Source organism: Corylus avellana, chromosome ca9, assembly GCF_901000735.1.
Source record: "Corylus avellana chromosome ca9, CavTom2PMs-1.0".
Taxonomy (NCBI): Eukaryota; Viridiplantae; Streptophyta; class Magnoliopsida; order Fagales; family Betulaceae; genus Corylus; species Corylus avellana.
This window is the reverse complement of record NC_081549.1, coordinates 22,508,505-22,522,364: the sequence shown is the minus strand read 5'-3', so window position 1 is coordinate 22,522,364 and position 13,860 is coordinate 22,508,505. Positions and strand designations below refer to the sequence as shown.

At 36.3% G+C, this 13,860-nt stretch overlaps 2 protein-coding genes across 2 annotated transcripts; both read right to left on the bottom strand.

The window, feature by feature from the left end:
- Window positions 1–3,957: 3,957 nt before the first annotated feature.
- Window positions 3,958–5,539, bottom strand: LOC132191949 (cationic peroxidase 1-like). The gene is made up of 4 exons (XM_059607092.1): window positions 5,279–5,539; window positions 4,947–5,129; window positions 4,688–4,853; window positions 3,958–4,480 (listed from the first exon to the last, which is right to left on the bottom strand). The coding sequence occupies exons 1-4, from the start codon at window positions 5,492–5,494 to the stop codon at window positions 4,095–4,097; spliced, it is 951 nt and encodes a 316-aa protein (XP_059463075.1). The 5' UTR covers window positions 5,495–5,539; the 3' UTR covers window positions 3,958–4,094.
- A 4,225-nt stretch (window positions 5,540–9,764) lies between these two features.
- On the bottom strand, window positions 9,765–11,352 carry LOC132192190 (cationic peroxidase 1-like). Its single transcript, XM_059607452.1, has 4 exons — window positions 11,091–11,352; window positions 10,761–10,943; window positions 10,499–10,664; window positions 9,765–10,333 (listed from the first exon to the last, which is right to left on the bottom strand). The coding sequence occupies exons 1-4, from the start codon at window positions 11,301–11,303 to the stop codon at window positions 9,948–9,950; spliced, it is 948 nt and encodes a 315-aa protein (XP_059463435.1). The 5' UTR covers window positions 11,304–11,352; the 3' UTR covers window positions 9,765–9,947.
- Window positions 11,353–13,860: the final 2,508 nt, after the last annotated feature.

Below are 13,860 nucleotides of genomic sequence, written 5' to 3'. Positions count from 1 at the left end.
TGGATTTTTACAGGATGACCCATCCTCGGAATTATTCCCGTGGAGTTCTTTCTGGATTTTTCCTATGAATTTTTTAGGTTGAAAAAGACCGACTCACGACGGCCCTGCATTCAGCTGAGGTTGGGTCGTCCAACAATGGTGCCCAAGGCTGGGTCGACCATATGAACCCGACCATCTGTCAGCTCTGAGTGCGAAGCATGGGTCGGCTGGGCTCACTTATGGTGGTGCCCGAGGTTGGGTCGCTTAAACGACGAGGCATGGTCCACTCACTGTCCGAGGCTGGCTCGAAATGGCGATGAATCAGACTTGGTGGCATGGTCGGCAACCTGGTTTGTTGCGGAGAGAGCAGAGGCTTGGGCTCGCAGGTTGGCGATCGTCGAAGCGACAAGTTTGCCGAAAAGAGCCTGGGCGTTCGAGGAGGGCTTGGTGACTCATAGTTTGAGTAAGGCTCGGTCACTGGCAGCGACAAGGCGAGGTCGGAGCTAGCGAGGCCTCTGGAGGGAGCTTGCCGGGATGCTGGTTCGCCAACAAGGTGAGGCCGGGAATCTGAAGGGAGTTCGCCGCCATATCTGCTGGCGCCGGAGGGCTTGCTCATCCTCTTCACTTCCGTTTTTTAGGAGGGGTCCGACGACTTTGAGTGAGGCAGTCCGGCGAAGCTTGGCAGGCTTGGCGGACTTAGCAGGCAGGTTCGGCGAGTTTGACAGTCTCGGCGAGCTTGGCATACTCGGCGAATCTTGGGTCAAGTTCGGCGGGCTCGAGCTGGAGTCTACAAACTGCGACGAGTTTGAGGGGCGAGGTCTGGTGACCTTGATGCGAGGGTCAGTGTCGTCGGCGAGGAACTGGGAGCCCGTGCCTTCTTCTTGCCTCTCAATGAAAGCATCTTTTCTTTTCTTTTTTTACTAGAGATATTTTCTCTGTTTTTTTACAACTACAGTGACAGTAGTCTCCTTGCATGGATTTGTTTTGCACACAGCCACGCCTCTTGCCAGTTGAGAATTTTTCTCTGATTCTTTCCCTGCATAGTCATATAAACTCAATGCATATACAAGCTTTAATCTATCTCTTTCTTTGACTTGGCTTAGTACACAAATAATTATGAAATTGCCCTTGGGGTTTTTTTTGGGGAATGATTGCTTCCTTTCCTCCCTTCATATTTCTTCCACCTCTTTCATGTAAAATTAAAAGTGAAGAGGAAATAAACAGAGAAATCACATTCTTTTTGTTTATAAATCTTGTGTTTCTAGGGATTGTTGAAGCAACTCATGTGTTTAATAATACTCATAAAATTTAGCATCTATTTAAATCACTAAATGTTGAATATTAGAAACTTTATTCTACAGGCTTGCCTTAAACAAAGAAAGTAGAAAAGCTAGGTAGCACATGGTCCTAGATAAGCATAGGCTCACATGTTTTTTCAGATTTTCCTTAGAAGTGCCTACATAACAGCATATAAGGAAGCAACATAATATTTGCTTCTTTTAAAGAAAAGTCCCCTTCGTCAAAACGAAGAAACAACATTATTCAATTACTCTATGTCAGATTTGTATATACTTATACGTTTATGACAAATATGAGTAGAAAAAAGAACAACTTATCTTGTGTAGTTGACTGAGGCGGTGGATCTGACTCAGCGTCGGTGAGTGCAAATTTGTCGCTTTTTGCCTACCTCGCGCATAAGATCCATACGTAGGAGAACTATTTTTGTGAATCCGACGAAAGAAAACACCGATTTGGTGTACACAGATCGCAACATAGTGGATCTAAGATTCATGATTGTAGATCTGTGTAGACCCGTCGGATAAATATAAATCTGGCGAAAGCAAACACGATTTGGTATATGTACATGCAGATCGCCATGGATTGGATATGTGATCCATGAGTATAGATCTGTGCAGATCTAGTTCCGATTGGTCAATGTATCGCACGAACGCATTATCATCACCATAATGAATTTTGATTTTGTAAGAACGTTGTCGTTCCCACAGACGGCGCCAAACTGTTGAAGCATTTTTTGGATCTAACAGTCTCCGTTTGGTGTGATCTTCACGTTCTTTGAGGTGTCTCTGTTGAAGCATTTTTTGGATCTAACAGTCTCCGTTTGGTGTGATCTTCACGTTCTTTGAGGTGTCTCTAATCAACGACCTTCGGGCTCCTACAAAATAATAAGAGCGTCAAAGGGGTCTACGGGGAAGGCCCCGTAGACCCTCCGATGCTTAAGTTAGCAGTCGTATATAGGGTCAAAATGTAGCCGGAGCTAGCAATGTATTGAGAAATAATGACCGATCCCCCTTTACCTCTGTCTTGAGTTCTCTTTTATAGGGTTTTATCTCTGTAACTACTTCCTTGATCTTCTCCCTTCAGATGATTGAAGAATCATTTGAAATAGTGGGGAGATAATGTGAGGTGGTTGAGATAACGTAGGACCTTATGAGATAATGTAGGGTTGTTGAGAGATAGTGGGACCCATAGTGGATTTTATCCCCAACACAAGTCTTGTCAACATTTTGTAAGTCGGTAGCAGTCTAATTGAGCTCCCCATCAATATCAAGGATTTAGGCCGTTCATTTTGAAAATCGGCTCTTGGATGGAGCCACATAAACGTTTAAAGGAGAAAATAAGAAAAAATCGTAAAGAAAGGTTGGTGGACTACCGTTTTAGTTTTGAAAGAACAATAAGCCATTTCAAGGGATGGTCTGATGACTCCCTCACCTTTTGAAAGAGATATTGGTTCACTCAATCATATTTTTATTTTATCCAATTATTTTCTTATTCTTTAAAGAAAGGAGGTGATCATCGGTCTATCTTAACTATACATTTGAACATCTCCATTAATGTTATGCATTTTAGTTAATTAAAAACCACAATGATTTGTATTACCTACTATTTTTTCAATACAAAGTCCAATATATTTTTTATTTTTTTAAAGTAATATTTTTTAGTATTTTCTTTTTTCTTTTAAACTACTAAGAGAAGAGAGAAAAATTATTAAAAAAAGAAAACAGAAATTATAGTGCTTGCCCAAAAATGACTAATCAAAAAATAAAATATGTATTTAAATAAGAAGAAGCCAAGTTGTTTGACGTAATGTGTGCCTTTTATTGATTACACAAATACGAATTCCTAAAGTTTGAAAATTGAAAGCATCTGTTGAGATGCTTTTAAGAATAAAAAGGCAAAAGAAGCAGACAAAGACGTCGTTTTAGTTGGGCCAGGAAGCTTAGCTTGTTCGGTCAAATGGGCCTCTTAAGCCCTAAACAGTCAGTCGGTGATCTATTGAAGTGCCCAGCTTTGACAAGATTTGAAAAAGTATTAGCCCCATCACCGCTTCACCATTTGAGACTCAGGAGTCTAGACCCACGGACAAGAAATAGAAAATTAAAGGTTCTTACAAAAAAAAAAAAAAAAAAGATAAAGGAAAAGATAAAGACAACTAAAGCCTTAGCCAAATGGACCTGTTAGGGCTAGCCCGAGTTAGCCCCTCTCACATGGAACGTGATTCTCTCCGCATCATGATTCAAATGAAACTTTAAAACATTTAATGGTGCATGTATTATCTATGTTGTTTCAGGAGCAAAATTAGCATTTAGAGTTTAGGGGCAAAATTCTAATTTTTAAAAGTATTAAAGGCATTTTTTAAAATTTTAGGGAAAACATAGCCTTTGGGGGTTGGGTGCCTTAGCCCCCCAAGGGGCTATGTAGTTCCACCCCCGATCATGTCATCTAAAATTTTAAAATGAAGTGATATCATGTATATCATTAAATTATAATTTGAAGCATAAAATAGCCTTCCTGTTAACCTCTCACATGAATTTGGAGCTTTCCGTGGTTGATTTGGCAATGAATTTGGATTTATCATTAGGCTTGAACAAGATTAGAATCTAATATTATAATTCATCATTCAACTTGAACAAGAGTCGAGGATGTATACTATATGATAGTCAATGACTACATGTCTTAAATATAATAACAAGATTTATCCAATCGAGCGTATTGTGAAACTGACTACTACAAAACCAAATCACATTGACAAAAGTCAAACAGATTAACACCATTATTATTATTGAACACGCAAAAGAACACCCTGGTCCCTCGATTTAGTTAACTGCCCTACAGTTTGTTCTAATCTGCCCGCTGGTGCCAGTGAGTGGGCTAAGGTTCCCCATCTTTATCATGGCGTTGGCGAAGTCTGTTAGGAAAGTTGCCGAGTTGGCGCTATAAGTGTTGACTTGAGCGTCTGTGGAGCCTCCATTAAAGAGTTGTTGATCCGAGTGCAACAGTCCCTTATTATTTTGCAAGTTGGTGAAGTAAGCATTGTCAAAGCTTGTTGGAGAAGTGACGTCAAGAGGGGAAAGATTGTCGTCTCCTCCGGTGCTTGGACATTGTGATTGTAATGATGTTTTGTACGTGGCGTCTATGTTGGTTTCATTGTATGCCCTGGCCCGAAAGGTTGTGCACCTGGCTTGGCCTATTGTGTGAGCTCCTGAAGAAATTTAAAAACAAAACAATGAGGTTATTAATTAGTCTCTTAATAATTAGTGTTAGTGTGATAGTAAAAGGGCGTGTTAAAAGTGAAAATTAATAGCTATTTTTACTAGTTTATCAATGAATGAGATTAAACTATTTTAAAAACAAAAAAGCTATTTTTAATACCACGTCATTATAACGGTCTACTAAATAGAGAATTTACCGGAAAGAGCCACCATTTCGTCGGCAGTGAGACCTTTGTTTGAGAAGGAAGTTAGAAGGCCACCAAGGTCCAACGTTGGTGCAGGGATGTTGGAAATAGCATCACTTGCAACTGAGGTGGTAGAGTCTCTTCTGCCCAACTGAACTGTCCAACTAGGTCCACCCAGCTGAACTCATCAATTCAATATTATTAATTATGAGTAAAATTACACCAAAACAACATGATTTCTTTATATAATTGAAATTTTTATTTCTCTTACTTCAACAACAGAGTCTCTGGCAACAACGGCTAAGATGTCAGCACAAGACACAACACCAGGGCATGCGGTCTCCACTTGAGATTTGATGGTGTCGATTACATCAAATCCCCTTATCGAACCATTATTGGGCGCAGCTGTTTTCTCTACCCCGGTGCCATCCAACAGCACAGATGCATCACATCCCTGCAGTTACAGAATTATCAAGCAAACTTGTTACTTTCTATTTTGTATAGCAGTTCACTAAATTCACTATATATGTTACATGCATGCAGATATTAATTAGCAGATAAAAATATATAGTGTAGAAGGAGAAAGTGAGAGAGATGACTTGCATTAACAAAGCAATCGTGGAAGTGAAGACGGAGCAACGATGCCCCCATTCTTGCCTCTGTTTGCACAGCAGAGGCGACAGCTGATTTAATGGTGGAAAGGACATTGGGGCAGGATGTATCGTAGAAAGTAGAGGATAATTGGGCAGAGGCAATTCCCACAATAAGTGAAAATAGAAGGCAGAATTTAGTGCTAGTACTGAGAATGGAGGAGGCCATGACAAATGCTTTCGTCTTCGCGTGAAGAAGAAGAAGAAGAAGAAGAAGAAGGCTCTTGGGTTGCTGCGTGGTTAAGGAAGAAGAGTTGTCATGTATTTAAATACGTGATCTGCCATTGACTGGTACGCATTTTTCTCATGCACACACCAAGTCAGCGTTGTGAACAAGAAGAATTAATACAAAGGACATTAATTGATTACGCGGAAACTTCTACCTACCCCTGCCCAGACTTGTTAAAGATATGCATTATATAATCTGGAAAGACAGAAGAAGAAGCTCTACTTTTAATTATTAATGGGTTTAAAGAAATAGAGTTACGGAACATTAAAAAAAATTATCCTCCTAACAATTAAAAAAACCATTAAAATTAAATAACCAAACTTTCGGCTATTTGGAGACTCAAAAAATAAATTGGATTTATATGAGCAGATATTCTTCTCTCTCTCACCCCCATTTCACTAGGCCGACCTGGTAGTACTGCTCAGTCTTGCCATATTTTAGCCGTTGTCCCATCAATTTAATAAAATTGATAAAATATGTTTTACTTAACAAATATTTATGAATACAATTTTTTTATAAACCAACATCTAAAAATTGCACATATTTTTTTGCAAGTGAGAAACACGTTTTCTTTTTTTTCTTTTTTTTTTAAATAGTATGTATTTTTTACATGCTTTGTTTATTAGTTTAAAAAACAAGTTACTTTTAGAAGTTGGTTTATAAGAGTTTCTTATAAGTTCATTTGTAAAATTTTTTTACTATTTATTGTGTCTCATACACATTAGACACAATCGGGCCTTTATACTAGAGAATCGGGGTACGAGACTTTTGATGAATAGCGATTCCATATAATTGTGGATCCTTAATTTTAGCTTAATTTACATTTCATGCTGTTCTATTAATAATGCCTAAACATGTCATACCTTTGTATCATTGTATAGAATTGGATGGTCAATCGAATTGAAAGTAAAACCAAACATGCTCTTAAAAGAATAAAAGAGGGATATGAGAACAATATATATATATTTAGCATTACTCGAATAAATAATATGTTGGCCGGCCGGGTGTGTTTAATTTGGTAAAACGTTGTAAAATTCTATTAATTTACTTCTCAAATAATACACAAAACTCTTCTTAAAATTGATTAATTTATTATAGGGATTTTTATATCTGATCTCCACCATTAACTCATTTTTCAAAACAAGTTATAAAAAACTCTTTACTCTTCCAACGTAGCCAGTAGACACCGTCAACAGATTTGCGTCGAAAGAAAGTCCTTCCATTCAATTTAGAAAAAATTTATTTTTTAAACTTAGAAAGAAATTAATTAGCACCGCCAAAAATCCACCTCCCCCACAATCGCCTTCCCCTTCCCCGTTTTTCAACATTGATTTTTTTTTTTTTTTATTTTAAAAAGTCAACAATTGACGTAGGCGATGAAAATGATATCAATTTAACATCATAATAATAAAATTTGGTTAGGCATCATATTGGTGTAGTCTCTTTTGTGGTTATTTAATATACTACGTACGTCCATGGGAGATTATAGCTAGGTTCGATCTGTTTCATACGGAGACTAATGCATGTGAAGAGGATCACAATTTCTCTCTTCAAAAGTCACCACCGAACCCACACGCTCGTTTTAAGGTAATAGTCTTTGTTTGCTAGCATGCCAGTACCGTAAGGGAATCCTCTACATTAATTCTTTGTCCACAGTGCAATCGATAGAACAAAAGAATCTATTTATCCGAGCAAGTGATCAGCTCCCTGCTCGAGTAATAGTGCTCCCATTGAAAGCTTCTTAGAGTCTCGGCAAGAGATTTTTAAATATTTTATTATTTAAATTACTAGCATTTCAAATACTAAATATGAAAAAAGTTAATCTAAAACTTTCCTCCTCAAACAAATAAAACTAAAATTGTAGGGATCCCAATCGTAAAGATCCGATTCCCATTGAGTTGCATGACAGAAAAAAGCAACATCTTCTATGTAGGTTGTAATTATTCAATTGTGTGTGATAATTGTGTTACCTGCGGGGGGCTACACATGATGCAGATGGGAAGGAGGAGGTAGACGTGTTCAACTAAAAAGCCATAATGCCAATAATTAGCATGTCATTGATTTGATTATGATGTAATCAAATTAATAGACTCCTATTCACAAGAAGAAAATCTAAACATACGCAAGTTCTAATGCTTTAGTGCTGGAAAAAACGCGTAGTTTGAAAAATTAACAATTTCATAACGGAGTTTAAGTATTTGATAAAATCGTGATTCAGCTTTTAAAACTGCAGTTCGTCCTTTAATGAACATTAATATCACGGAAGGAATTAAATTAAAAATTTGAAAATTTAAAAGCCATATAAAATGGTAAAAAATATTTTAAAAAATAGTGATCACCGGTGGACATTCAATTATTTGAACAGCTAGGTAGGTAATCTTAGTTGAAAAGGAAATCTATAAAAATTGAAATGAAGCTTATGCTTCCAATTGCTTCTCTTCGTCTCTTTCTGTTAAGGTCGATAGGAAGATTCCTAAAAGCATAATGAATTAGATTAATGTTTGGGTGAAAAAAGAATAAAGGGCTAAACATCTTTTGATTCTGCATGTCCATATATCTTTCTCTACTACTGTTGTCTGTTGTCTTGTCTTAGTTGTCTATTCATAATTTTCAAGCGCATCTCTTGCTTTTTGACTTTGGACGTGTGAAGCAGCGTTCATAAACCATGATGTTAATTAATCGGTGGATCGGTCCCATGGGAGCTCAAATTTCTAATTAAGCTCTTTGTATAATTCTAAGTCTCTATATCTCTAGACCATATATTGAAGTTATAACTATCTATATATAATATATAATCTAGAAAAAAAAAAAAAAACTATATATAATATATAAATGATAATTTCAATTTTCAAGGTTTCTCTTTTTGAGTGAAAATTTTGTATGGAGGCCCAAAAAGAACATGAATATATATATTCATAACGAACCTGTTTGTGTTTCGGAAAGCTTCGATAATTTCTTACGTAGACAACTTGTAGTTTGAGTTGATGACTTAGTTTTATGGGCCACAAAGCCACAGTGCTAGAGCTAGACTTAATTTCTCTCTCTCTCGAACATGCAGCAAATTAACAATCATGTTTGAAATCAAAGGATGGCTGAGAATGCTGATTTTCTGAATCTGAGGTGAGCAACGTTTTTCTCGCATAGTAGTCAAGCTTGAAAAACGGATGGCTTTCCAACACTGTGGAGGCGGTGCCGGAAAGGCAAAAGAAACGGACAAAGAACTAGTTTACTTGGGTCAAGACTCTAATTAAAGAAGTATGCATATTTTTGACTTTATACATTTTCTGTGGGAGTGTATGTTGAAAATATATGACTTGTGAATAAATTTTAAAAATGATATAAAAATGGAAAATAATCTTTTCAAAATTAAAATTCATTAAGACATAATGACATATATATATATCTTTTGTTCCCCAGAGGTAGCTCAATCGGCTAGGACCATGTTTAATGAAGCGAAGATCACTAGTTCGAATTTCCCCTCCCCTCTTGTGCGGACATGTCAAAAAAAAAAAAAAGACATATCTTTTCTTTTCTCGATTGGAAGAAAAAATTATTTCTTCATTTTGTGTTTGAAATTAATAGGTTTAATCACTTTTTACTTCTTTTTCAAGTAATTTGTACTTATTATTTTTCATTCCAATAGCTTCCTAGCTTCTTTGTTAGAATTACTAGTGGTTGTGTTTGTTAAAAATTACGAACTCCGAAAGTTTTAAAGCAGCATCTGTTGAGAATATAAAGGCAAAAGAAGCAGACAAAAACATCGTTTTAGTTGGGCCATGGCTTAGCCTGTTCTGTCAAATGGGCCTCTGAAGCCCTCTATTCTGGACCAATCATCTAGCTCCCTAGCAACATGGGTCCTAAAGCCCGGAAGGAATCTGGATCTCCTCCAAAAAGGAGGGGCGGCCGTACCCGAGTTAAACTCTCTCACATGGAACGTGATTTTCTCCATTTCATGTTTATTCAAATTAAATTTTAAAACATTTAATAGTGTGTGGGTATTTATGTTGTCATGTTATTTAAAATCTTAAAATAACGTGTTACTATGTATATTGTTAAATTTTCTAATTTGAAGCATAAAATAGTTAATCTCCATCCTATTCTCTCTCACATGGATTTGGAGCTTTCCTTGGTTGATTTGGTAATGAATTTGGATTTATTATTAGGCTTGAACGAGATTTGAATCTAATAATATTATAATTCAACATTCAACTAGAACAAGAACCGAGGATGTATAATATATGATAGTCAATACATGTCTTAATTAAATATAATAACAAGATTCTGCGAGCATGTTGTGAAATTGACTACGACAAAACCAAATCATATCGACAACATTTAAACAAACACCATTATTATTATTGAAAATGCAAAAAAAACACCATGGTTCCTCGATTTAGTTGACTGCCTTGCAGTTTTTTCTAATCTGTCCGCTGGTGCCAGTGAGTGGACTAAGGTTGCCCATCTTTATCATGGCATTGGCGAAGTCTGTTCGGAAAGTTGCCGAGTTAGTGCTGTAAGTATTGACTTGAGCGTTTGTGGAGCCTCCATTAAAGAGTTGTTGATCAGAGTGCAACAAACCCTTATTATTTTTCAAGTTGGTGAAGTAAGCATTGTCAAAGGTTGTCGGAGAAGTGACATCAAGAGGGGAAAGATTGTTGTCTCCTCCAGTGCTTGGACATTTTGATTGTAGTGATGTTTTGTAAGTGGCGTCTATGTTGGTTTCATTGTATGCCCTAGCCCGGAAGGTTGTGCACCTGGCTTGGCCTATTGTGTGAGCTCCTGAAGAAATTTAAAAACAAAACAATGGGGTTATTTAATTAGTTTCTTATTAATTACCATGTATATGGTTAGTGTGATGGTAAACGGGCGTGTTAAAAGTGAAAATTAGTGGCTATTTTTAATACTACGGCATTATTATAGCAATCTGCTAAATAGAGAATTTACCGGAAAGAGCCACCATTTCGTTGGCGGTGAGACCCTTGTTTGAGAAGGAAGTTAGAAGGCCACTAAGATCCAACGTTGGAGCAGGGATGTTGGAATTAGCATCACTTGCAACTGAGGTGGTAGAGTCTCTTCTGCCCAACTGAACTGTCCAACTAGGTCCACCCAGCTGAATTCATCAATTCAATATTATTAATTATGAGTAAAATTACGTACCAAAACAACATGATTTTAAAGTGAATATTGAAACTTTTATTTCTCTTACCGCAACAACAGAGTCCCTGGCAACAACGGCTAAGATGTCAGCACAAGACACAACACCAGGGCATGCGGTCTCCACTTGAGATTTGATGGTGTCTATTACATCGAATCCCCTTAGCGAACCAGCATTGGGCGTAGCTGTTTTCTCTACTCCGGTGCCATCCAACAGCACAGATGCATCACATCCCTGCAGTTACAGAATCGTCAAGCAAACTTGTTAATTACTTTCTATGTTTCCAAGACTAAATTCAGTTTATATGTTACATGCATGCAGATATTAATTAGCAGATAAAAATATATAGTGTAGAATGAGAAATTGAGAGAGATGACTTGCATTAACAAAGCAATCGTGAAAGTGAAGGCGGAGCAACGATGCGCCCATGCGTGCCTCTGTTTTCACAGCAGAGGCAACAGCTGATTTAATGGTGGAAAGGGCTTTCGGGCAGGATGTATCGTAGAAAGTAGAGGATAGCTGGGCAGAGGCCATTCCCACAAGAAGTGAGCATAAAAGGAAGACTAATTTTGTGGTTGTGGGAATGGAAGCCATGACTAATGATTTCGTACGTGTCAAGAAGAAGAAGAAGAAGAAGAAGAAGAAGAAGGCTCTTGGATCGGTTGCTGCGTGGTTAAGGAAGAAGAGTTGTGTATTTATATACGTGATCTGAAATTGACTGGTACGCATTTTTCTCATGCACACACCAAGTCAACGTTGTGAACAAGAAGAATACAAACTACAATAATTAATTGATCACGCGTAAACTTCTAGCCCTGCTCAGACTTAGTAATGATACATCCATATATGTATATATAATCTGGAAAGACGGAAGAAGAAGCTCAACTTTAAATTATTAAATGGCTTAAAACAGCACCATGCATGAAAAAAATTATAGTCCTAAAAATTAAAAAATAACCATCAACATTAAATATCCAAACTTCCGTATTGAAGTTTTTGGAAGTGAATAGCGGCTATTTGGAGACTCAAAAATAAATTTGATTTACACGAGCAGATATTCTTCTCTCTCTCACCCCCATTTTACTAGGCTGATAGCTTGTCATGGTAGTACGAGTAAGTCCGGCCACATTAGTTATTGTCACATCCACTCGATAAAATTGAGAAATGCTAAATTTCATAAAAAATATTTTAGTGAAGAAATATTTATGCAATACACTTTTCCATAAGATTGAGGATCCTTAATTTTAGCTTAATTTAGATTTGATGCTGTTTTACTAATGCCTAAACATGTAATAGTACGCTCTTTGTATTATTGTATAGAATTGGATGGTCCATCGAATTGAAAGTAAAACTTTAGGTTAAGTTTAATTTTGTTGTAGATGTTCCTCTGGATGTCGAAAGGGTTTCCCACATTGATGATAGGGAATTTTGATTTGCCTACCAATGGAACCAGTCATCTTTTTTATAAACAATAGGCTGGTCAATTCCATGGCTTCTTATCTACTTAATTTATGAGTTCTATATTAGGCAAAATGGTATCAGTTTTAAAAGAATAAAAAGGGACATGAGAAGTGAGAACGATATACTTAGCATTACTCGAAGAAATAATATGTTGGGTTTGTTTTGCTAAAACGTTGTACAATTCTATTATATTACTTCTCAAATACACATAACTCTTCTTAAAATTGATTAATTAATTAAAGGGATTTTTATATGTGACCTCCACCAGTAACTCATTTTTCAACTCTTCTTTACTCTTCTACAGTATTCAGAAGACACCGTCGACATACCTTTTAGTACCAACTGGCAACTACCAAGACTTTTGCATGCGGCCTTTTAATTTTTAGTAGAAAAATGGCATAATAAATGTTTTATTTACGCTGCATAATAAATGCACTACTACAATAGGGAAGAATTTGTTAATCGACTACATTCGAGAAAAAAGTGTAATAATTTTAAATTATATTTTGTTTGATTTTAAACTTTTGAGTTATTTGATTTCACCCTAGCTACCCTTTGCAATTAGGTATGATTCATAAATTTTCTCCAAATTGATCGAGTTGTAATTTTTTTTTCTTTTTTGAACTCAACCTAGCTATAAAATTGTAGGTCATGTGTCTTTAAGCATGTGAAGAAAAACACATTATTTTCTAAATACCACTTCTCAATTTTCACATGCTAAAAGAAACCCAATTTTATAGACAAGATTGAAAGACATTCCTCTTATTCAATTTGAAAAAAATTTATGTCCTATTTTGTAATATATTCAAATTAGCACCGCCAAAATCCACCCCCCTAATCCCCTTCTTCTCCGTTTTTTCAATATTGAATTAAAAAAAAAAAGTCAACAATTGACATCGGCGATGAAAATGATATCAATTAACATGATAATAATAAAATTTTGTTGGGTATCATATTCGGGTTCGGTTGGGCCACCGGCATGTTGGTTATTTATTTAATACGTCATGGGAGACTATTGGTTCTGTTTCATACCGAGACCGGAGACTAATGCATGTGAAGAGGATCACAATTTCTCTCTTCAAAAGTCATCACTGACCCACACGCTCGTTTAAAGGTAGTAGTCTTTGTTCGCTAGCAAGCATGCCACCGTAAGGGATGGGATCCTCTAAAGTCTAAAATCCCAGCAAGTGAGCTTTTTTTTTTTTTTTTTGAGTGGAGCAAGTGAGATTTTCAACAATTTTATAGTTTAAATTACTAAAATTTTGAATATCAAATATGAAAAAGTTTATATAGAACATACATATTAATTCTAAAAGTTATTCTTGTATTACTCTAAGAATGTGATGACTTTTAAAATCACTATTTGATCAAAATTTAATAATAATCAATCATAAAGTCAATGGTAATTTTAGAAGTCACATCATTTTTTGAGTGACACAAGAGGGATATAAAAGTGACTTCTAGCTAGCATTACGTACTTGGAGATGAATGTTTGGCTTACAAACAAATTTTATAGAAAAACTTTTACAAACTGGTGTGGTACAACATGATTGGATATAAGATAAATTCAAATTTTAAAAAACCTAATCATGTTGTGCCACATCAGTTTATAAAAGTTTTTCTGTAAAATTTGTTTGTAAGCCTAGCACTCCTCTTACTCAGAACCTACATGCTCCAACACATAAAAATG

Bases quoted from the DNA above. Each gene is read 5' to 3' on its own strand.
- LOC132191949 (XM_059607092.1), bottom strand. From the start codon at position 5,494: ATGGCCTCCTCCATTCTCAGTACTAGCACTAAATTCTGCCTTCTATTT. The intron at 5,130-5,278 runs GCAAGTCATCTC...CTGTAACTGCAG, and splicing joins TCCACGATTGCTTTGTTAAT to GGATGTGATGCATCTGTGCT. The intron at 4,854-4,946 runs GTAAGAGAAATA...TGATGAGTTCAG, and splicing joins CCAGAGACTCTGTTGTTGAA to CTGGGTGGACCTAGTTGGAC.
- LOC132192190 (XM_059607452.1), bottom strand. From the start codon at position 11,303: ATGGCTTCCATTCCCACAACCACAAAATTAGTCTTCCTTTTATGCTCA. The intron at 10,944-11,090 runs GCAAGTCATCTC...CTGTAACTGCAG, and splicing joins TTCACGATTGCTTTGTTAAT to GGATGTGATGCATCTGTGCT. The intron at 10,334-10,498 runs GTAAATTCTCTA...AAATTTCTTCAG, and splicing joins CGAAATGGTGGCTCTTTCCG to GAGCTCACACAATAGGCCAA.